This window comes from Molossus molossus, unplaced genomic scaffold (assembly GCF_014108415.1).
Source record: "Molossus molossus isolate mMolMol1 unplaced genomic scaffold, mMolMol1.p scaffold_m16_p_12, whole genome shotgun sequence".
Taxonomy (NCBI): Eukaryota; Metazoa; Chordata; class Mammalia; order Chiroptera; family Molossidae; genus Molossus; species Molossus molossus.
Genome location: NW_023425347.1, coordinates 24,738,817 through 24,762,793, shown reverse-complemented (window position 1 = coordinate 24,762,793; position 23,977 = coordinate 24,738,817). Strand labels below are relative to the sequence as shown.

At 48.4% G+C, this 23,977-nt stretch overlaps 1 protein-coding gene across 1 annotated transcript in view; it reads right to left on the bottom strand.

Moving 5' to 3' along the window:
* Positions 1-3,068: 3,068 nt before the first annotated feature.
* Positions 3,069-23,977, bottom strand: part of ATXN1 (ataxin 1) — a 393,782-nt gene continuing 372,873 nt past the window's right edge. Inside the window, exons 11-13 of the mRNA XM_036257445.1 lie at positions 21,648-23,703; positions 6,433-8,671; positions 3,069-5,669 (exon numbers count right to left, since the gene is read on the bottom strand). Coding sequence (XP_036113338.1) covers positions 8,144-8,671; positions 21,648-23,543 — 2,424 coding nt within the window. The 5' untranslated portion in view covers positions 23,544-23,703 and the 3' untranslated portion in view covers positions 3,069-5,669; positions 6,433-8,143. The remainder of the gene's footprint in view (positions 5,670-6,432; positions 8,672-21,647; positions 23,704-23,977) is intronic.

The following is a 23,977-nucleotide window of genomic DNA, read 5'->3' as shown; positions in this document are numbered from 1 at the left end:
AAGGAGAGCCCGTGACCTCGGTGCCATCCCCCGTGCGGTCCTCTGTGTGCCTAGCAGCATGCTGGCCTGCCTCACTGCGCAGGGGTTGCAAAGGTTCTTCCTAACCCGTCTGACCAGTCCAGGTGAGACTCAGGCCATTGGACCCCAAACTGGTCGGAACCATTGGCGTCTACAGTAACCTTGAAATAGGGAAGGCAGCGGTTCAGACGGCTGCCCCAGACAGCCCCCCAGCGCATGCCCGGACTGCTCTGGAGGACAAGGCGGCCCTTCCTGTCTGGGCTGCAGGGCTCCCCCCACTCTGGTTCAGCACAGTCTTTCTCACACTGACATTCCCAGTGTGCCGGGCCTCACTTGAGTCCTGAGAGGAGCGTCGCAGTGCGATGTCCCCAAGCCTAACCGGGGAGCTAGGGAGAGAGTTCCCCTCCCCTCCCTGGGCTCGCTGAACAGAGCTCACCTCTGCAGGGCCTCCCGGCGGGAAGGCGGACAGCCACACGTGCAGATGGCAAAGGTCACCGAAAGTCACGGGTCCTTGAGTTATCTTCCGGGACAACTGCTGAACCACATCTTTACAAGCCTGGGGTGTCATACTCTTGAGGCAAACAGGCCTCTCCACATGCCAGGTGCCCCCTGCTCGCTGAGTTCTAACAGGAAACGTGAGTGAACTTGCTGCCTTCAGACCACGACCCAGTTTACAGCAAAACTGTACCAACAACGCTACATGAGCCCACCAAGCTGCCAAGGGCATTTAGAAGCAATTATCTCTTGTAAACAGAGGCGCTGAGAGAGGAAAAATAGAGGCGAACAAAACAAGGCAAGACATCAGCTGTTGAAATGCATCTTTTGTCTCAGAACCTCTTCATGACCTCCCCTCCGCAGCCCTCCACAAAATGAGTACAGCCTCTGCCAGCCTTCCCCCCAACCTGCTGAGCGCTGGCTGGGTACGTAGGGAGGAACCCCCCGATTTCTCAGCCTCAGCTCCCTCGACGACCTGACACAAGGCAAGGACACATTTGCAATTGGCACTGTTATTTTTATTAGTACGAGTATACTGAAACAATAAACTTGTACTGGTATACAGACAATTTATTTAAAACAATTTTGTTCAAATTTTGAATCAAACATTGTTTTATTATAATAATGAAATAATTTCTACCTAGAAAACCTGCAAGCACCATCAAAGAAAGGGACCATAAAATTCAATAAACAGACTCGAGTGTATCCTACAAATAGACACACCACGATTAGAAAATAGAATATGAATTCTTCCATTTTTTTTTTTTAATATTTGTTTTAAAAAAGCTAGTGCAAGTACAATATTTTACACTGGAATTACAGAGAGTATGCACGCATATGGAAAAAATTCTCCTGTCACAATAAAAGCTCTTAACTATGTATGCACTTAATATTTTCTTTTCGATAAGGTGCAAAACATCTCTCCTTCCCTAGTTTTCCTCTGTACTGGCCATGTCGGTCTGATACTGCCCACAGCTCTGGTGTCTCTCTTCCCCGGGCCAGTGGGAGGCGCACGGTTGGAAGTGTGGTGGGTAACGATCTGGTATTAAAACATCCATAGGGAAGAATCTCAGAGATGCTCCTAGGGCCAGGATCCCACTGGCAGGAAATGACGCTGTCTTCACGAAAGGCCACCACGAATACTAGGGCTGTCCTAAACCTCCCTTCCGCTGACACTAATTTGGATTTACAGGTGAGCAGTGATGCTGGGGAGGAAGACTCCTCCCCCAGAGGCCAAAAGGGCAGTATTCACGGAACCCATTGCCCCAGGTTAACGTTCACGGACTAAAGAATTGACCCCACTCCTGGATCGGGTAACAACGTAAGAGTGGGTGGCTCATGGGAGAACCAGAGGAAACCTACCCATCCAGCTTCCTGGTAACTGCTCTTTAACGGTGACAGCGCTAAGCTAGTGTCTCCTCAGACCTGACATCCCAGAGGACAGTGAGTTTATCTCAGCAAAGATTACTGTAAACAACGCTTCCAATGGAGGCCTTCAGACTGGCCGTGGAAAAGGAGACAGGCTCTTGGCCATCCAGACAGGAAACGAACAAACTCAAGGGAAAGAAAACTTGGGCTATGTCTCCAATTATCTGCAGTGGAAGACTCGAGTCCTTTCAGATAAGAAAAGTTACAGAAATTCTTAGAGACGGTTGTATAGATACTACCTATTGGCCAAATGCACTTAATTTTAATACAACTGAACCGTTTGTATGCAAGTCAAGAGGACACGAAAAACCGAGGCCGCTGCTCCCTCCCGCCATTGTCCAGGTGAATGTCAGCTACCAGACACGCTGCCTTTAATGGGAAGGGAGAAGCTGGGACTCTGAATTTAAGAATTGTTGGGGGGTTTGCTCAACCTCCCCAAGGCTGTCCAGTATCCGCTGGCTGGCTTGATTTTTTGGACAGAAAACGACTCTTCTCAGAAGTTGTCCCACATTTATTTTGGCCTCAATATGAAAGAAAAAGTTAACTGAAGTAAAGGAGGCGTTTCAATTGAATTTCATGTTTTACCCCCCCATTTAAATGAGGTGTGGGGGGAAAGAAGGCTGAGCATTTTTTTTTTTTCCTTGTCCTCATAATGAGTCCTGTTTTATTGGTAGCTATAGGATCCCTTGTGACAAACACTTCTTGTTCAGGATTATATTCTTTGGGTTTATTGGAACAAGAAGTGCTGAAAACGTCAAACATCATTTCTGAAGAAAAAGGAGTTGCGATGGCTTAAGAGTTTAAACTAAGAAGGGAGCTCAGAGAAGTACTTTCGGCATAGGAATGAACGGTATTCTCCAACCGCAGAAGACAGAGCGCCCCTCCCCGAAGAGGCCTATGTAACAAAAACAGAAAGGAAGCATAGGTCTAGTTTAAGAGCCTTTTACGCAGTAATTCTTCCAGGCCGTGACCATACAAATCTGATCATTTAGACATGACAAATTTCTATATACAAAAAAAAAAAAAGAAAAAAACAAAACATGTAACTTTCAACCTTTATGCTTATTTTTTTTTTTTTTTTACAAACAAGGTATGAAACTCATGGTTTCAACAGATCCATCTTTCAAACACTGAATGAATCATTTCGACATTCATTTTTCTTTTGTGCAATTTTTTTTTTAAAACATTACCTGTACTCCACAAAGTGAGTGCCTCAAAAAATTGTTTTTCTTCAGCGTCTCAAATTAGGTGTACATCGAAAAGAAAAAGAAAGAAAAAAGAAAATCCCCACAAGGTCTAGTGCTACAAGAAAAGATCCTATCAGTAAGGTAACATTTGAAGCGAGGTCATCTATGGAGAAGAAGTCTCAGCTCCAGAGTAGAGGTGTGCAAATCGTTTGGAGTTTCCCTATCAACAGAAACACAACACTGTCTGTGGAAAAGAGAGGAAACCAACCGAACACAATAGCATATGCATGTGCTTTAGAAAAAGTATATTCTCTGTATATTTATTACTTGATGTTGTCTTAAATTGTCTATTTCAGAAATTCTGGGTCGAAAACACAAAGAGGAAGCAAAGGCCTCCACTCCCCTTTAAAGAATTCAAAAAGCATGATTCCCTTTTCTTTCATATCACACCCAAGGAGCTGGACTGGCCACGGAGATGGCCGGCCCGTCTCCACCAGGAACCATCACGGTGACTAGGAAACGGAAGTGCAAAGGGTTTTAGGAGAGAACAGACCACAGTTTGTTGAGCTGTTTGCGGTTCATGAAACAGTAGCCATGACAACCAACGCAGCTCAAAAAGCCTGGCCTTCTGCCCCAAGAGCTCGCGGCTTCTCCCAGCTCTGAAATAGCGTGGCATTAGTGTCTTCAAAAGCAGTTGAGATTTTTCTCTCGATGAAAGAAATCGGTTTCCTTAGTAGTCACAGATGTTAAAGGGTATTGTCAATTGTTTCCTTAAAAAACAAACAAACAAACAAACAAAATTCCAAAGCTACAACAAAAATAAATTTTGGCAACATATTTCAGTAAAGATCAAACTATGTGCAAAGAGTGGATTTTATGATTACTAGGAGCCACTGTTCATCGTGAACACGCAGCGTTATATTGCAATCTATGCAGGATCTAAGGAGTAATCCACAAGGTGCAGGAAATCCAAACATTCCTTGAAGTTGTACAACCCTACTCCAGAGCAGTCAAAGTGCTGCTTCTGGGCACATCAGTGTACCACACACACGCCAGCCGTCCCTGAGTAAGAGGTGTGAAAGGTTCCGCAGAGTTCCTTGGAGGGAAGGAAGATGCGCCACTTCCTGCTGGGGAAAACCCAACACACTCACCTAACAAAAAACACATAGGGTCACGGTTCAGAGTTAGAAATGGGATCGACAACAGCAATGAAAAACATTCCCATCGTTCCAAACCGAACTGGGCGAGTTGGGGGAAACAAAAGATTGACTGACATAGAAAAGTGATCCTGAAAATCCAAATGAAAACACAATTTGGATTTCCACTTCAAAAGGTTCGAGGTAAGTGGCACCCATCTCTTTATCTCCACCCCAACGTGGCCCAGACAAACCGAAGTAATTCTTAAACATTCTAAGGAACAGTCATTTTTTTTTTTATATTTAGAAATCCCTATAAAGAGAGGTTCTTGTTTGTTGGTTTCTTATTATATTTTTTCTTTTCACCCTGACTGATTTCTTGGTGATTGTGTTCCATTGTAAACGCAAAAGGCCTGCTGTTATTAGTTTAAAAATGGAAAACAGGAAAGAAAGAACTAAAGACAGCTGTCAGTAGATATTGCAAAGTGGACCATAGTACAGAGGCACATGGCTGACCCTCGTGAGCTGCAGGGCACCGGAGAATTTCTACGCCTGTCATTGCTAGGTTTGCTACACGGGAGTGGTGACAAAGCTGCCCTGGGAGCCTCAGGCTCCCCATGTCTGCAAAAAAGAGGAGGTTCCCTGTCCCCTGGATGTTCTTCCTATTTGAAGAGAAAGCTGCCACAGAGTGGTGAGCAGTGCCGACGGGTGGCCCCCACAGCCACGGGCCGGCACGCTCAGAGAGCACGCAGGCATCAGGCCACACTTCCTGCGGGCTCAGAGGCACAGCTCAAAGTCTCAAGGACACAGACCTGAGGAGGGGCCTGCCCACTGGAAAAGGGCGTGGAAAATGGGTTGATGCTGGCTGTATTGCTCCAGAGTCCACCTTAGAAATGACTCTGCCTCCTTCCTCTCCACACTCCACATTCACTAGTCCTCGTGGTGACAGCGGAACTGAAGCTCGGCCCCTAGATCTCCTTTGCTCCTTCTGCAACATGGCGACAGACACCTGGGCTCCTGAAGGCTCCTGCCCAGCACTCAGCATCCACAGCAGCAGGGGGAGCTCGCAGCTGGGGGCTCTCCCCTTCCGGCTCCTTCCCTTCGAACAAGGAAAAAGCCTGAAGGGTGGAGCTTGAACTAGAGCACACCGGTCAGACTCTATTGGCACGGACAGTATTGCACATGCTAACGAAGCGGCAGAATGAAATGGGACAATGTGGAGAAAGAACCAATCCTCTTATAATTCCTATACCTGAAATAGAAGCACAAAAACGACGATCCTGTTTCCTATTGCTCCAGACCATGTACGTTTTCCCATTTTAGTGTTGGTGTTGTGGATCCAGTTAGTTCAATCCTCGAAGTAAGCCAAAAGGTGGTGTGTGTTTTTCTGAGTCCACACGAGTGGCTGGAAATAGTGGTACTAATGAGGACAAAGTCGATGTGGCAGCCCCGTATTCCTCTTACCATCAAACGTTATAAAACAAAAAGGAAAACAAAACCTAATAATTGCAAGTGCCCTGAGCAGAATATATGGAAGATTAAGCAAGTTCTCTCAACAGAAATGCTTAAAAACACAGCACTAAGTAAGCATCACGACTGTGAGAATGGGCCCATCCAGCTCTCTGCTAACATGCTGAGAGGGTCATGAAATTCGAAGCAAGTCAAGGACAGGCTATTCTGTCGCTATTCAGATGTTTTTGGTACATCCCAGAAAATGGTTTATAAACATCATTAGTCCCGGTGAGAACAAAATGTAAAGGAGTACTAGAGAGCCAAAATGTGGGTGGACATTAGAATTTCTTTGTAAATTTGTGAAATGGAAAAGTACTATTTCTCAATGGTGAAAGAAAAAGCAGAAGTCTTTGTTCAGATCAGTTGCAGCCATTCCAAGTAAGAATATTAAAACATTTCTCCCTACTTATAAAACTTTTTTTTTTTTTTTAAAGCACTTTTGAGTTGCAAACTCAAAACCTACAAACAGTATTTCAGATCTCTGGGAATGAAAGGTTTAAACCATGGAATACTCTTTCTGGGTTTGTACCAAACATAAAATCTTGATTCAATTCCAGATGAAAAAAAGAAAACAAAAAAACGTCATTTTGGTAATAACATTAACAACAATAATAATGAAGTAATTGTTTTCTTAAAAAACAAAAAAACTTGCTCACATATATAAATGTCTTTATGGAAAACGTTCTCAATGAATCTGAAGAAATTCTCAGAGTTGTCCTGCCAAGACCTGGTTTTTGTGACAGAAGTGCTGGAAAGACCAAAATAAAATCTGAAGGAACATAACCTTATAAAACAGCCTAGAGTTTAGGCAGGTTAGAAAGAAATTTTGCTACATTTATTTATGCTCGTTCAGTCCCCCAAACCTTTCCCACAATGTTATTGGATAAAAACTGCAGGAATATCACACAAATTATAAACTCAAGATGTGCAAATCGCAAGGTTTTTAAAAGTTCATCTTAAAAAGAAAAACACTGGACAAACATGAGTATTCTTTTTTTCCATCCCTTCCTCTCAGTTTCTCTGCATATGCCTTTAATTCTTTCTCAGACATCAAAGTGAAAAGTGCCTTCCTGCCAGGCTGAATTGGGTGGTCATTCATTGTCACATACTAGTTCATAATTCACATTCATCCTTTTAAACCACATTGAAACGGAATATCTTGACGTGAGACACTCTGCAGAGCTGAAATGTAGTTACAGTGTTGAAAAAAGAAAGCAACTTAGATTTTTTTTTTTCTTCCCAAACACTTTAAAGTGAGATACAGTACTTGTTGAATGATAGACCAAGATGCTTGGTAATAAAGTGTGAACAGCATTTTAAGTGCTTAGAGAGAGTAACATATATGCTCATCTTCAAAATCTAATTCCTCACGTCACACTGGAATCTGAAAAAAGTGGCACCCGAGTTGTCCATAGTCATGAACTATAAACAGTACTATAGTTAAAAGACAAAAGATTTGCAAACCCAATGTGAACAGCTTCATCTGCTCTCGGAAGGGCAGTTCAGTCTACCTCTTGGGAGCGAAGTCAATGCAATCACCTGATTGGTTTTCCTAAAACTGCACAGAAACCAGAGTGGGTGTTCACTCTCCAGCCCCGCGGCCCACCCGCCCCCACGTGGAGCCACGCAGCGGGGCTGCCCTGCCCACCAGACACCCTGGAGATGTCACTGCACTAGTGAAGCAGAAACAAAATCCCACGTGTGGCAGTTGCTCTTTAAAAAAAAAAATCAGTGCAGTCAGGCCCCATAGGGGGAAATATATATATATCTATAGGATTAAAAGTTGCTTTTATTGTAAAATATGTTGGAGGGGGGGAAAAAATGTTCCTTTACACGATTAGCTTTCCATCTGCTGTCGAAGCCTTTCTAAGATGCCCTGAAGCTGGATTCCTGATATTTATTTTGCACGTGAGACCTCCTGAGGACAGTTCTCTGGACCTCCAATCCCGTGCTGAGAGCAACAGAGAGTGAGACAGGGGGAGGCGGAGAGAAAAAGACCCTCACCTGCTGTGGCACCCCGCACGCACGCACCCCCGCAACTCCCTTCCTTGTGAAGCCGGCAGAAGTCGGCGCCCCGCGGATGCTTCCGCGCAGCTAGAAAAGGTGGGCGCTCTGCAGCCACATTCATTCCCACGGGGTGCCCGGGGCCTCGCCGGCCCGCTCCGGCCCCCGCTCGCCCACTCACAGACACGCGTGGGAAAAGCATATGCAAGAGTCTCCTGCGCAACACCAGCTGTAATCTAATGACAAGGTTAGAACAGAAACCTAAAGGAAGAGGATAACATGTAAATACTGTGTTATTTAGCCTACAGTACAGTAATCTGGATACAAATGATAAGGGAGCCGAGTTTCCTTCCCCGCGTGCTTCTACTTGCCTACATTAGACCGGCCTTCAATGTAAATCTTAACCTCCTGAGGAATTAGAGAAGGCTTAGGAAGAGTCAAAGGCGGCTCGTCTTCCGACTTCTCCAGTTTGCGGGTCTCGGGCGCCGACCACCTCCTCTTCCTGGTCGCCGGCTTGCTGGGTTCTGTTTTGCAGAGCAAGGGCGCCGCAGGCAATCCCATTTTCTCTGGAAACTTCAGTTCGCCATTCTCAGAGAGCATCTGGGCACCGCCCTGACCGACTCCGTTCTCCTGCTCCGCGTACCTGTGCCTGCTGCCCGCCAGGGTGTCGGTCTTTGAGTGCTTCAGCAGGACGCTGGCGGGATCCACCGACTGGCCCTTCTTAACAGAGCCGTTCTTCAGGTTCTTGAGGGTCAGCGAGATGCAGACATCCCCAACGGAGAGCTTGGAGCACGGCAAATCAAAGAGCTGGCTGGTTCTCTCTGGACAGCAGGATGACCAGCCCTGTCCAAACACAAAAAAAGGATACTCGACCAAAACTTCTACGCTGACCTGTGAAAACAGTGAGGGAGAGAGGAAAAAGAAAGGAAATAAATGAAAATATTCCATTCTGGTTTTAGTCTATGACGCGCGCGTGCGCGCACACACACAAAACTGAATGGAAAACATATGAGACTTAGTTCCACAACCCTCCTCCACTAACTCATACTAATGAGGCTTTTAACTTTCTGCTATTCTTGTACTTACCATACACAGATGCTGGGCAGAAGCCAGTGTAAAAGTCCATTCAGTCCTCACACCATCCTTTTACTCAGTATCAGCTCTATGTCTGGTCTCCGTTAAGACAAGTCAATCGACCCCCAAGGATGAAAGAACATCTACTTAGTGTTCAGCTCTGAGCAAGGCTGTGCGGCTGACTCATGCCCAGGATATGGTCTTGGGCTTTATGAGCTCACTGGACAAATGCTCTCCTCATGTATTTAAAAAAAAAAAACATAATGGGGAATGGGGTGGAATAGAGGTGTGGTTGCAAGAAAAAAAAACACCCTGGACGTAGGAATGTGTGAATGAAGCAAGGGGACAGTGTGTGCAGGGATCTGCAAACTGTCCAGTGAGAGTCTTACTGCCGCCATTAAATCAGGTTGAAACGCACCTTAGCTTGTAATAGTGTAATTTTCATAGAAATTTAATTTCTTCACCTTTATGCTATATTAAAAAAAGAAAATGAAGTAGTTTTAAAAAGTCCATTTTCAATGACTTTTCTAGAAGAGGACAACTAAATACTCTGAAAAACAAACTAATACTCTGGACAAAATATAGAGAAAAATGTTTCTTATGGCACTAGACAGAAAATAAGAGTAAAAAATAAATCACCGGGTCAGGGTCAGGAAAGGTTGATGGCCCAGAGTTGAAGAGGGCGCTTGGGGCTCGTTCCCCCAGGGCATTTGCATATTCCAAAGTGGAGCAGTTGTGAAATCAAGTGGGTTTTTGGTAATTCCCAAAGCATGAGGGTCTGGGGAGGGCAGGGAATGGAGTACAAGGCACACCAAGGGAGGGCGCTCTATGGTGTACCCACTCTTTTGGGCTGCAATTCCAAAATGCTATACTCTAGAAGTAAGGTGAACCAGAAGCAGACCAGCCCTTCCAACATCTGAAGCTTAGATTTTAATCATCTTAGTCCCTAATTTGGACGAAGGTCTTGAATTATTTTATTTTTCAAATAAAAGACATTCAATTAAAAAGGGGGAGGAGGTCCATGAGCAAACCAGATGACATGAACAAAAACCAGTAGAAACAACAGATAATAGAAACATACCTACAGGGGCTTCTGATATACAGTCATCAGATATAGACTTTAAAATGACTATGTTTACAATATTTCAGGAGATTAAAGACAAGCTTCAGGAATTTGGAGAGAGAACTAGAATCTACTTTTAAAAGATACATGGAAATTCTAGAAAAAAATTGCACCCACTAAAATAAAGAATATAATGGATTTTCCAACAGAGTAACCATGGTTGAAGAGAGAATTAGTGAACTGGATTCTTAGAGCTTTAGAAGAAACACAGAGACAAGAAGATAGCTAACACACAGGAGAGGGTAAGAGACCTAGAAGACACATTGAGAAGATCTAACAGACACATAATTGGATCCTATGAGGAGGAGAGGGATCACAGGGCAGAAATAATACTGAAGAAGATAATGTTAAGAAAGCTAACATATTTTGAGTACCTACTATCTGTCAAACACTCAGATACAAACTTTACAAAAAGCATTTTGCTTAATGCTAACAATATACTAGTGAAAAAAAAGCATGCTGTTCTAATTTACAAATGAGGAATTATAGTCTCAGAGAGATTAAATCATTTGCCTAATGTCATTGCTACAAATTGATGGACTTGGGATTCAGTCACAGTCTCTTTGGCCCCTAAACCCATTTTCTTTTTCCTGATCTTTCTTTTCTTTCTCCTGATCTATGCCTCTGTGAACAAAGATATTATGATACCATCAAAAGAGATGAACTGACATTCCTATTACCCCCAATCATGGTGAATGTCACTTGAAATAAATAGGCTCCCTCCCAACGGTGTGAGCTCATGGATTTGTTTCATGTACAGAAAATTATGAAATAGTATCTGCCTGGCATCTACTCATACAATTCTCATCTCCCCATGTGTGTGATGAGGCTGATATTCCATTACAGAACTACATTTATATCATGCACATGTATATTTGCATATACATATGTACAATCATGCTTACAAGTTACAGTATCACATGGGGATGCCCACTGAGTTTCAAGTGGGAGGGCTACCCTGCATTTGGCTCCATAAATCCTGCCCCAAACCTTAGAGCCATTAACATCACAAGCTGAGCAGAGGAACAGATCCTACTTCAAGTGGGGATTGTTTAACTGTATTTCCAAGTCATAAAAACAAAGTTCTCAAGTTTAAGTATCTCCTAAGAATCTCTTCCAGACGTATCCTTGCCGAACAGCTGTCAGAAGTCATGTGATGTTCATAACACTAGAAGCCCTATTTGCAAACATGCTGGTCTCTGTTTTGGCTTTGCATGTTCCTGGACGATCCCGATTCGGGCAGTCTGCCTTCTTGCTGACAGACAGCCTAATACCTACCAGTGGACAGGTTCTTGGTGTGTGCGCCATACTGTACACATTCCTCAGCGCAGCCGATATTCCATGTTCTGAAAATATCTACTGTATATTCATAGGCAAATCTATCTGAGACGTTTACAAAGTATCTGTAAACTCATTAAGGAGAAATGTCCTCAAGGCCTTTATAACAAGTGATACTGATTATTCCACAGGCCACGGTGTAGATGTATATGCTTCCAGTTGTATACACCATACTGTTTTAGGGCGTTTTGAAAGCCCTTCCCTACTCCCTCATCTCAAAACTCCAAAGACAGGTCTTGGAATTAAATACCATGAGGTGCTCTGTAGCTTGAACAGCTTACTTAAAAATTCATGAAAGAAATTGATGAGGGAAGAGAAGAATATTTAAGATATGCATTATAAAGAGCTGATGATAATGGAATTTATTTTAACTTGAAGAGATTTGGGAAAATATATTCTACCACTTCAAAGGCTTGTCCTTTGGTCCCTTCTTCCTAACTTCTGGCTTTGCCTCCTCCCAAAGGAGCTCTGCCATCCTGGGAAACATGCCACACACGCATCCTCGGGTGTGTCTCCACAAATCAGGAGCGAAGGGTTCTTCAGGTAATGTGACTGTAGTAAGCAGTGGACTGGATAGCTCATGCCAAATGTTATTTTTCTCCTCATCAATTATTCATCCTCACTAATATTTACCCTCAGATATTTTCCTCCTCCCTAATTATGTAGCCTGAATTATTTCGATAATGTACTTTAAAAAATGTTTTTATTGATATTTTAGAGAGAGAGGAAGGGAGAGAAAGATAAAAACATAGATATGGGATACATCAATTGGCTGCCTCCTGCACGCCCTCTACTGGGGATCGAGCCTGCAACCTGGGCCTGTGCCCTGACTGGGAATCGAACTAGGACTTCTCAGTCCATGGGGCAGTACTCAATCCACTGAGCCACACTGGCCAGACAATAATCCACATTTTTGGGGTTTGCATATGTGTTTTCTCTTTCTTTGATGAAAGTTAAACTCTCACTGCACGTCTCAGATAAGCATCCTCAAGTATTCATAACATATCTGTTTACTTCATAATAAGGTTTGTCAGAAGGCCACACACATTCCTAAAGGTTAACTGATCATTAACAGTTAATGAAGAAATCCTACCGAGGGATTTTTTCAGTGAGAGTATATATACAGTCGTCCCTCGTTTATCGCAGTCAATCCGTTCCAGACTAGCGGTTGCACCTGGCGTTGAAGGATTCCTGGGGTGCTCGAATACATGGGCCTACAGTCCATACATACTATGTAATTTTAATTGTAATACAGGGGTGTGTAATTGACTCAGACAACCAAGCACGCGCTGTTATCATTTTCACCGTCTTGATCAACTTTTTAATAAATATATTTGAAAAGACCGTGACAGAGTGAAGCCGCAAAAGTCGAAACGCCAAGTGGCAAGGGACGACTCTAGTTAGGTCTGTCTGCTTGCAACTCCCTTGGAGAGGGGCCTTAGTCTACCTCAAAACACGCTGGTCCATGCTGATGGGTCCTGTGTCGGACATGAAACAGACGTGGTGGGGTTTTGTGACATGATGCTACTTTAAAACTGGAACAATGAGTCTGTGAACTTGATTCTGAGACCCATGCAGGTCTCCCCTGTGGTGCTGAGAGCTTCAAAATGCTGTTGATCAAGTGTTTGCACCCCAGGTTTTGCAGCTGCATCAGTTCAGCACTACCCGGAGTACCAGCTGAATGTCAGGGACTGCAGAAGAGTACCAATTGTTCAAGACCCAGTTCTTGCTTCAGTGGGGAGACAGAACATGTGTGCAACACAACTAACTTCACAAGGGTGGGCTTAGATACTGACCACCAGGTTATGATGATGTCCACTGGATGGATATCGCCTGGTACCTGAAATGGAATGTGTCCCAAACAGACCTCCTGAGATGCCCTGCCCACTGGCGCCTCCTCTGCTCTTCCATCTCCATGAATGACACCCCCGTTCTTCCAGCCATGCAGGTCAAGGGCCTGGAATCATAGACTCGGCTCTTTCTCTCATACTGCACTCATTCAAATCACAAAGCAAATCCCCTCTTCCAAATATACCTAGAATGAGACCATTTCTCACAGTCTCTACTGCCCTGGTCCTGGCCACACCAGCTTCTCACTGGGCGAACAAGTGCCATGAACAAGCCAGCTGTGGTCTGCATGCCACCACTACTCCCTACACCACAGTGACGTGTCTCCTGCTGGTCCTCTAACCCCACCTGCACCCCTGGGTCTGTGCCTACGCCAGTCGCTGCACCTGGAACCCTTTGGGCCCCGTGCGTGCACTGTCGCGTCCTGTTCCTTCTCGGAGAGAGCTTCACTGACCAACCTGTTTGAAAAACCAACACCCCGACCCCTAGTTTTCCTGCCCTCTCTATACTTCTATACTGCCTTGTCCCTCCCGCCCCCCCACCCCCCACCATAGCACTTACTGTCTTTTGATGCAGTATTTTTTTACTCACGCTCCTATTGGTTGGTCTGTTTCACCACTTTCCCCAAACTCCCACAGGACTGTAAGCCCCACAAAGGTTGAGACATTGTCTGTTTGCTCATCCTCCGATCCCCAGAGTCCAGTACTTTCTGGCCTGTCCCAGGTGCCGGCTGCTGTAGTTTCTCCAGGCAGAAGGCAAACGGGAAACCAGTTATTCAGATCTGAGCGTGTCCAACACGGTTCTCATCAGCACCGACATCGTGTTTTGAGGTAGATGAGGCTCACCTCCAGGGGAATTTCAAGCAGACAGCCCTAACCATACAGGCTCGCACTGAAAAGCCCTCGGTGTGACTTTTCCGTGAACTGGTAATGAATAACTAGCTCGGGCCGGCCTTCCCGGGGCAAACACTGCAGCGGCACAGCCGGCCAGCAGAGGTCGGTGTTGACACGCCGAGGGGCTCCGGTCTTCCGGGTTCCCTTTCAGCAGCCAGGACTAAACTGGGGCCAGTCCGCTCCAGGGAGAGGGGCAGCGCCTTCCAGGCCAGCTCACCCCAGCAGGCAGCTGTGGGGCTGACCCAGAGCAGCTCACTCAGCGCTCCCGTCAAGACGCTGAGCTCATCATGACTTCATAGAATCGGACTCCGGTTCCTTTCTCTCCACTCTTGAGGTTCCTGTTTGCTATTTCAGCTGTGCTAATAATCATTAATTCATTTTATGACCATAAAATGGAGGGTTCCAACGGTCTCTGATTAAACCCCAATGAACATACACTCCTGGGGGTAGCACCATATAAAACCAAGCACGTTACATAACTCCTGGCAGCTCTACACAGCCCTTTTTTTTTTTTATCATCCATAAATGCATCTTTTTCCAAATATGTTTTAAGTAGTCTGGAGCATAAAATGTGAGAATGAACAGCCTCTGGCCTTATGTCAGTTTGAGGCCCCTCTGACTTTCACCTCTGGATGCCTGGTAGCCACCACTTCTCCTTTTGGGGGCAGATCACCTCTCGTTCTCCCATCTCTACCCCTGCCCTCCTTGGGCTGCTGCAGGCACACCTACCTGCTCGCCGCCGCTCCCACGAGAAACCTGCTACGCCCCCTCTCTCCAGCCCCTGCACCAGCCCTCTGAACAGATCACCTCCCCTTCTATTCAGGACTGAGGAACCAGGACCAGTAGGCACCACATCTGGGCTGATGATGATGTACTCAATGTCCCAGTCCCGGTCTGGCTAATGACTGGCTTTTATGATCATTTTTCTCTCTTCTGTGTATAAGTTCAATAAAATGCCTTTAACTACTTAGTCAATAACTATTGTATCTAAACACTGTATGCATCAACACATATTTATGCTGTTTGATTATATATTTCAATCTTAGATGGGTGCTGTCTATATACACACATATGTACATATCACCAAAAACAAGATATAAAGAGAACAAAACGTCTGTTGCTTAAATTTGTCTCCCGTTTTCTGTAACAAGAATCCGTGTTTTCACAAATGGGAAGGGCATCTGTTTGACAAAAAAATTTTTGCCTGATACTATCCCAAATGTACCAATTCTGCCAAATCTTGGGAGCAACGATAGCTCAGGGACTGGGTTTCAGTGACCATGTCCTGCTTCCGGTGAAATTATTAAATTGAAGCTTTGATCCTGTTTTACCTGCAGGAAAAAGCCAGTCTGCCTTTCTTGGAGGCCAGTTTGCACGACTACATGGTCAACATCAGGGACATCAGAAAACCTGGGACGATGACTAACAGGCTAAGCAAGAGACCCATTTAGGTCAATGTTTAAGAATCATGACCCAAACCGTCGCGCCTCTTCAGTCGTGTCTGTAAGGATGTCTGTGGGTGTCGTTTCAGATATTTAATCACGCTGACTCACGTGTGGAAGCGTGTCAGGTTCGTCCAGTAAACACTCATGCTTGTGCAGAGGGGCCGCCAAACCCCAACCCCAACGACACGGGTTCTTTCCCCACATTGTCGTGACTCCCACGGCCTCTGCTGTGGGAGGCCCCCTTAGGACCTGCTCAACAAGTGACCAGGGCAGCTCTCAGGCACCCAGATTCTGTCCCACGTGCCCTCCTCTCTTGGGGTTTAAACATGTATGCCTTAGCCCTGACCGGGTGCTACAGGTGGTTGGGGGATCGACCCATACACCAAAGGGTTGCAGGTTCGATCCCTGGTCGGGGCACGTACAGGAAGCAACCAATCTATGTTTCTCACAGCTCTCTCTAAAAATCAGTGGGAACATATCCTTGAGTAAGGATTTAAAAAATGTGTGCCTTACAGAACAGCATTATTCAGTGCTAAAAAAAAAAAAAGAGCTATCAAAGCCACAGAAAGACGTGGAGGAATCTTAAATGAATACTGTCAAGTGAAAGATTGTCTGAAAGGCTACATACTGTACGAGTCCAGCTGTATGACACTCTGGAAAAGGCAGAATGGTGGAGAAGTAAAACCGCAGTGGAGTCAGGGCCTCGGGGGTCGGGGGAAGTATAGATAGGCGCAGCATAAAGGATTTTTAAGGTGGTGGAGCTATTTTGTATGATACCGTCATGCTGGATGCGTGACACTACACATTTGTCAAAACCCACAGACTGTACAACACAGAGAGTAAACCCTAATGTAAACTATGGACTTTTAGTTACTAACAACGTATCAATATTGGCTCGGCAACTGTAACAAGTATGCTACACAAATGCAAGATTTTAATAATAGGGGAAACTATGTGTCTGGGAACTCTGTGTACTTTCTGCTCAATTTTTTTTTTTTATCTTTGTAAACCTAGAACTACTTTTAACAATTAAAGTTCATTTTTGAAAAAGCTATCAACATGTGGGATCACCTAGTTGGGGAACTTATATCATACAAAGGCTGAAGGGGCATTTTTCTTCTTCCTATCTTCTTTAGGAGGGGCGCGCGCACACACACACACACACACACACACACACACACACAAACGTGGCTTGCTACTGTTTCTCTGCTGGAGCCTTTCCGATTTTAGAACTGAGAGGAGGATTATCACCAAGACCTGAACCACAGGCCCAGCACTGGGCTTTGTGCACAGGCAGCCACTATCTCCTTTTTGATTCATTAAGATTCATTTCCAGCAGGCTCCGCATGTGAAATGTTGGCACGTCGGTTTGCCTTGGCTGCTGAGGGACTACACAGGCTTATGTGCTGCTTGCATGAGGGCTTCGGCTATTTTTAGGCACCAGTTAATCCATTAACTGCATAATGCTGCCACTGATGACTCACAGAACACAGCAGTCAAATTAAACAATAGTGGAACGGAAGAAAAGCCATCAGTCAACTCGCAGTAAGCACACCATTGTAACATGCTGTAGAGTGAACACACACACACGCACACCCGCACACGTGCACACACACACACACACACACCCCAGGTCAGTCGGGAGAAGGAAATGGCACTGAATATTAAGCAGCTACCAAGGCAGTAAAGGGAAGCAGTCACCCCGGAAGGATCTGAGAAGCGACAGACAACCCTACTAACATAGGGAGCTCAGCAGTTAAGAAAGAAGCAGTCCAAGAAAAGAATCACCCCAGAGGAGTTTACGAATAAAATGTACTACGATTCTTCTGAGCAAAGTTTGTGTACTCTTCCGAAAAGCTGAGGCCTGAGGAGCATGAAGCAGAGGGGTGGGGAGGCTGCTCACATTCAGAACGTTGTTTGCTAGAGGGAAGCTGACCCCCGGGTGGGGCCACCCTGGGTGGGACTGTCCTAGTGGGACACTGCAGGAGAGGCCCATGAGCCTGTCTCTACCTGGGTCCTCACACTGATGTGGGTGCTGGGCCATCAATCTGTCCCTCCAGTTTGGCGCATGCTCAGAAAAACAGCAGGTGTACACCCACATGTAGAAGTAGCTGTATGGGTGCTCCCGGGCCATCATGGTACACGTCACGGGACTATAAGTGGTAAACACAGCTCACTGCGCTCACTGGAAAAGTTCAGCCTTCTTTCTAGGCTTTTCTAAACTGTCTCTCCCTCCATAAACTATTTTTAGAGCATGGAGCCTTTTGTTTATTTTTCAGAAGTTTACCGTTTCCCTTCTCAGGGCCAAAGTCACCTATTGAAGCAGGGAAGGGATACTACCGTTGTTGAGGGCCTACTCTGTGCTACATGGTGCGCTGGTTCTTTTGAAAGCATTTTCTTTCATTCTTACAACTGCCATTAGTTCCTACTGGGCAGCCAAGAACAGAAGGCTTGGATGTAATTTGCACGATACATTATTTGTGCGCTGATTTGTAAATGACCTGCACGAGGCCCCAGGGCTGCAGAGCGGTGCAGGGTAGATTCAGACTGAGGTCGATTTGGCTCCGGGTCCCAGATTCTCCTACCAGCTCACTTGCTTCCCACACAAGCAGGCGACACTCCACACTCTTACTGAGTCGCACTGGTTCCCACGCTCACGTTACTGCCTGGGATCCCTTCTGGGACTCACCGTAGACTTATGGATTCGAACCTGGAGGACATTAAGGGGGTTATATTTGGGAGTGAGGCCCTGAAGGAAGTGATTCTACTGTCCCTGGGGGCTCTCAACCGGAATCACCGAGGCTGAGAGGCAGGCACAATGGAAGGGTGGAAAGCGCTACCTGACCTCCACCGGAAGAGGACGACCACAGAGTGGCCCCGAGAGGCTCCGTGTACAGCACACAGTTGGGGGGGCCACTGCCTGGAATTCCCCCTTCATCTCCCACAGTCCCTGGGGTGCACGGAGATGCCACACTGGGTCTGCCATGCGGCAGAGATGGTGACGACTATGGGAAACTGTTCATCGCCTGCACTGCCTCGTCTGGAGCCTCAGGGGGAAGCAGCACCGGAGGCACCTCTGTATAATAACCAGAAACTCGGCGCCTTAAAAACAGTCACACCCCTCGGGTGACACAGGCTGGCTTTAGTTCCCACTCGGTCTAATGTGATCACCAGCACGAGGTCAGTGGAGGTGTCCTGTATGGCCCCTAGGGTGCTGGTGGCGGATGCTGGTAAATTTCACCAGGGCTGTTCTGCAAGGCAGGAAGGAAAGCAAAGGGTGACCCAACAAGGAGGCCCCAGGTGTCACCAGGGATAAGGAGTCATTTGCCTGTTTTGAGACAAGAAAAATGGCAGCTCTGAGAGGGAACACAGCTGACCAGCACCCAGGCTCTTGGTTTCCCCACGCCGCTCGGCCTGCGCCGGGATGCCTACAGTACGTTGGTATGGTCCAGCTTCCCTGCGGCTCTGCAGCCGTGTAGGATTTATGCCCAGGGCCACGAAGCCATCTATTCTGGAAAAACTAACCCTGCTCCCACAACTTCCCCAATCAAATCTGGGATTTTGCTAATTAAGTTAAACAATTTGCACATTTCTAATCTCCCTGTGGGTGCAAGGGTTAGTGGTTTCTAACCAGCTGGCAAGACGTGGACTGACCCTTCCGGCGGGGGCAGAAAGCTCCGTGACCCTGATCACAGAGGGAAGCACTCTGTCCTGGAACGCCCCTTAAATCCAGACGTGAGTTCTCCTCCCTGGTTCTCCAGACTCTCCTCCTGTCGCCGTGACACCCACAGCGGGTGGGGTATTTTCGCTGTGATGACGTCAGCCTGTTCCTGATAGGCTTGCAGTAAGTGACACGCTGGTGGTGGCGTCGGGCCTTGCACTGTGTCTACAACAGCCATGCTTATAGCAGCCCTTCCTTCCCAGCACGCAGCCCGACCGCACAGGGCTGTCCTGACAGACCTGCAAACAGGCTGTGACAAATACTCTGCCTTCTAATTTGCACCTTGGCTGTGAGCAAAGAGACGAGCGGTCTGGCTACGGGAAGGAAATGAGACTTGGCCTGGAAGCCAATTTCTCTATCATTTAAGCGTTCGTTCTGCAAAGTATCAAGCAGGGAGAACACAGAGAGATGCTTGCTTCCTCTCTCAGACCTGCCAGGTCCATTTGAAACCTAAAGAGCCCTGTGCACGCGGCTGTGGGCGGCTGCCAGGCCCTGGAGACGCAGCCCACGGCCGGGGCTGCTCTTCACTCGCAAGTCGAAAGAGATGCTGGTAAGGAACCAGGAGCATTTCAAAATCACACCTTTCCTCATTTCTACCTCTGCACACTAACGCTTTAAGGATTAAAAAATAGTACCATGAAAAACACACTCACTTTTCATTCCCGTTTATTTTCCATGCCTCATCTCAGGGCTGTTAAAACACAACTTCGGTGAAGAGAGCGCCTTTCTCATGTTTTTCCTACCAGGACTCACCCCACGTGGAAAGGTCAGAGCAAGTACCAACTAAGACGGGTAATGAGTTCTAAAGAGTGATGCCGTTTTAACAAATCTTGACATTTGCTCTTTCTGTGAATCAAAACTTTGAGAAATCCTTCGCGGGCCTCCCGACGAGCCTAAGCCCCCATCTCAGCACAGACAGGGGGCGTTCCTGGGCTAAGAGCCCCGGCAAGGCAGGCCCCCTGAGGCGGTGCAAGCTCCCACGTCCCGTCATCCACGGGCAGTTCCAGAAAACACTTCGGAAATCTGGCCTCCCCCACCTCACTTGATCTCTTAAAAATATACTTAAAGAATTCAAACCATTAACTAGTTTGTATTTTTGTGTTTGTTTTATTTTCTGTGAACATCCTAACTGCCAGCTCAGCCTTGACCCTTTTCCAACTCAAACCCGAAGGAGGCGCTGTCCCCTCCCAGGGTTGCCAAGTCCCTGAAGGAAACAGCTCAGGAGAGCGGGCTCCGCGGCCAGCAGGGTCCCGCGGGGCCCAGCCTGTGTGACTCTCGCCCTGGGCGCGAGGCTGCCGTTTCACGGGAGGGCTGTGGAATGCATGCCTCCGCGAGGTTGGAGAGCCCGGGAAATTATAAAGGAGCTCAGCACTGCTCCAGGTTTTACCGTGACTCAGCTTGGCTGCACAGGACCCGTGGGTTCCCGTCCAGCACAAGCCCAGGAGCACAGCGGGGCGGCCTGACTTCTGTACGAACCATGCCTTTTATTTTCTGTGTTCTGCTGCTCTGACATCGAGGGGCCTTGCTGACTCTGGAGGGACTGCCCCTCCCAGAGCTGGCTAATTCCTAGAGATAGCCATCACCTCCCCTGGGAGAGGGCCCTTCATGTGCGAACCACAAACCAGCACCCTCACCGCAGCCACCTCCTCCACCAGGCTCTCACCCTCAGCCACTGCCGCCTGCCCTAGTCACCCCCAGCAGCTCCCAGACAGCTCTGGGGAGAGCCCACGGAAATCATTCCAACCAGCCAGTCCTAAACCTGCTTACCCTGTCTCCCCCACTCCTCCTGCAGATAACGGCTGCCGTCCCCCTTCTGTCCTCATTCCCTCTGCCTCCTGACTGACCCTGGTGCTGCCCTGGGGGCACGTCCCCTCCTGGGATCTGTGAGTGTAAGAAACGATGTTTTCAATGGCCATTACTTCCTCATCTGTTGGTCCGGCCATGCCTACACAGAGATAAAACCTGCACTTGCAGACACAGGTGTTGGTATGAGATATGGTAACTCTGGGCATCTAACGTCCTTACCTGACCAGCAATGTCTTCTCCTGACAGGGAGAAAGGGGCAGAATGGCCCCAAAGGGCCCTCAACGGCAGCCTTTCTCAGCCAGGCTCCCATCTGAGCCACAGGACAAAAACACACCGTGAGTGACTTTCTTAAACTGTCCTGAGGATGTCCTGACTCGCCTCACTCTAGGTGCAGAGAAGTCAGTTCATGACAACCAGCAGCGTCTTGGGGCTTCAGGGCTTAATTATCTTAGAGAATCTTCTTAGAGAAGATTCGAGTGTAAAGTTTAGGCATCAGTGAAAACCCTTCCTTTTCCCCACAGCACACACAAGCCTGTGTCCCGGAAGAAGGTCACCTTGCCGGGAAATGACGAAGGTGTGCGGTGGGGTGTCCCCCGCCTGGGACCTGGGCAAACGTTACCTGTGCCCGGTGCTCCCCGACGGCGAACTGGATCACAGCGACGCCGGGGCTGTGGCTGTCCTCGATCCTCTCCACAGTGCTGGAGTCGATCTTCAGGTCGTTGCTGATCTCTGCGCTCTGGATGAAGTCCTCCGTCTTCAGGTCCTCCACCTTCTTTAGCTCCCCATTGGCCAACTGGATGATGGAGCCTTTCATGAAGTAGGGGGGCAGCGTCGGGGGAGCGGCTGCCGGGGACGCCACGGACTGCACCACGGGCAGGTGGATCTGGGCCTGCACCATGGCCGGGTAGGCGGCCTGGGTGACCAGGGCCTCTGGGCTGAAGCTCTCACTCTTGGGAAGGGCGGTGGAGACGAGCGTATGAGGCACTGCTGCAAACTGCGGTGAGGACGTGACCATTGCAGAGGCTGCTCCCGACCCGTCCATGTCCGCGCTGCCGACCGGGATGAGCAGGGGCTGGGAGCCGGGGATGACCAGGTGCTGGGGCAGGCTGCCGGCGTAGGTGATGGCCTGCTGCTGGCTGCTCAGGTAGCCGATGACAGGCGCCTGGGTCCCTGCGTAGAAGGCTGTGGCTGGCAGTCCAACTGGGAGTGGCTCCGAAGTGCTATGTGTGGTCTGAATGACCGTGTGGGGTGACAGCGTGGTGACGGCGGCGGCCTTCACGCCTTCGGGGCCCAGAGCTTGTTGGGGTGAGAGTGCGTAGGATCGGTGTCCGGGCTTCCCTAAGTGCAGGCCGCTTTTGTCGTTGAGGGTGGAGGGGGAGGCCTCGCGGTGCGTGACCTGCTGCACTTCCAGGTCGGACACGGGCGTGTTGCTGTTGGGCAGGACCATCACAGAGGCCCGGACCCCCGAGGAGTCCCGGCTGCCATAGTCGGAGGGGCTGGGGTGGACGACCACGTGCCTGGACTCGTAGGGGTGAGGAGCTGACTTGCTGCCGGCCTTCACCAAGCCCAGGTCGGCGGAGGTGGGAACCCCATACCTCCGGCCCTTCTCCATCTCCCCGTTCAGGATCTCCTTGGCCTGCATGGCCTGCTGCAGCCGGCTGCTCTCCGCTTTCTTGGTGGCCTCCCGAGGAACATAGTGGCTGCCAGAGTCGGTGTATTGCACTACGACCTGGGGGGAGGGCCCCAGGGTGATCGTGTGTGGGATCATCGTCTGGTGGGGGTGGAGGTGCACGGGGATGGCCGGGGGAGAGGCCGTGCGCCCGGCGTTCTGCGGAGAGCTGGCAATGTGGACGTACTGGTTCTGTTGGGTGGGTGGTGGGGACCCTGGTGCGATGAGCCCCGGAGTCCTGCCTAAGTGCTGCTGCTGCTGCTCAGCCTTGTGTCCTGAGGCTTGGGTCAGACTGCCCATGCTGGCCAGCAGGGTGGAATAGGCCTCCAGCTGGGAGCGCTGGGATGGAGTGGTGGCCCCCACAGCAGAGGCCACTGCACTGGTGACGGGGCTGGCCGTTGGGGAGATCAGCTGTGAAGGGATAAACCCTGTGTACGGCCCGCTGTATTGGGAAGACCCAATGAACTGGAAAGTGTGCGGCAGGTGGGCATACTGCACGGGCGACACCGGAGTCCCTGACTGCGGGGGAGGGTACACTGTGGGCAGGGTGGTGGTCGCTGGGACAGACCTGGGTGCGCTGGGTGGGGAGTAGTCCAGCCCCGTGGATAGCGCTTTGTGTAAACCTATTCCCTGTTGTAAACCAAGCTCCACCGAAGTCCCTGGGCCATGCCTCCCACCCCCGTGACCTCGGCCACCAGGGTTGCCCGAGAGCCATGCCACGCCCTCCGCCCGGTGGTTGTCGCTGGGCAGGACCGTGGCCTTCTCCTCCGAAGGCCGGCTGGTGGCGGGGATCTCGCGCTTCTTGGGAGGCAGGCATTCGTTGCTCCGCTCTTGGTTGGATTTCATTTTTCGCCGTCCCCCCTCCACGATGACTATTTCACTGTCTGGCTGGCTCTGATTTTAGTCTGATAAATGGAAAGTCACATTTGATTTCTGTAGGGGATCCAGGCTCTTCATGAGGAATCATCTCCCCGTGGGTGCAATCCACCAGCAGCAGCTCTCGACTCTGGGAAAAGGAAGAAGGTAGTGACAAGGGAAGAGGAAAGGGAAGAGAAAGGGAAGGAGGGAAAAGAAACCAAGACATCAGCACCGGAAGAGGACACCTTTGGCAAGACTACGACTAGGCTTTGGTTCAACGTGAATTCTGAAAGTGCGACTCTGGCCCAGCACTAAAACCCGTCAACAGTGGCCATGCTGGGTATCGTACCAGGAAGGTTTTCAAGACATCGAGAAAGTCAGTCTTAAAGCAGATGCCTTTTCGTGAAGTTAACTCCCCTAAG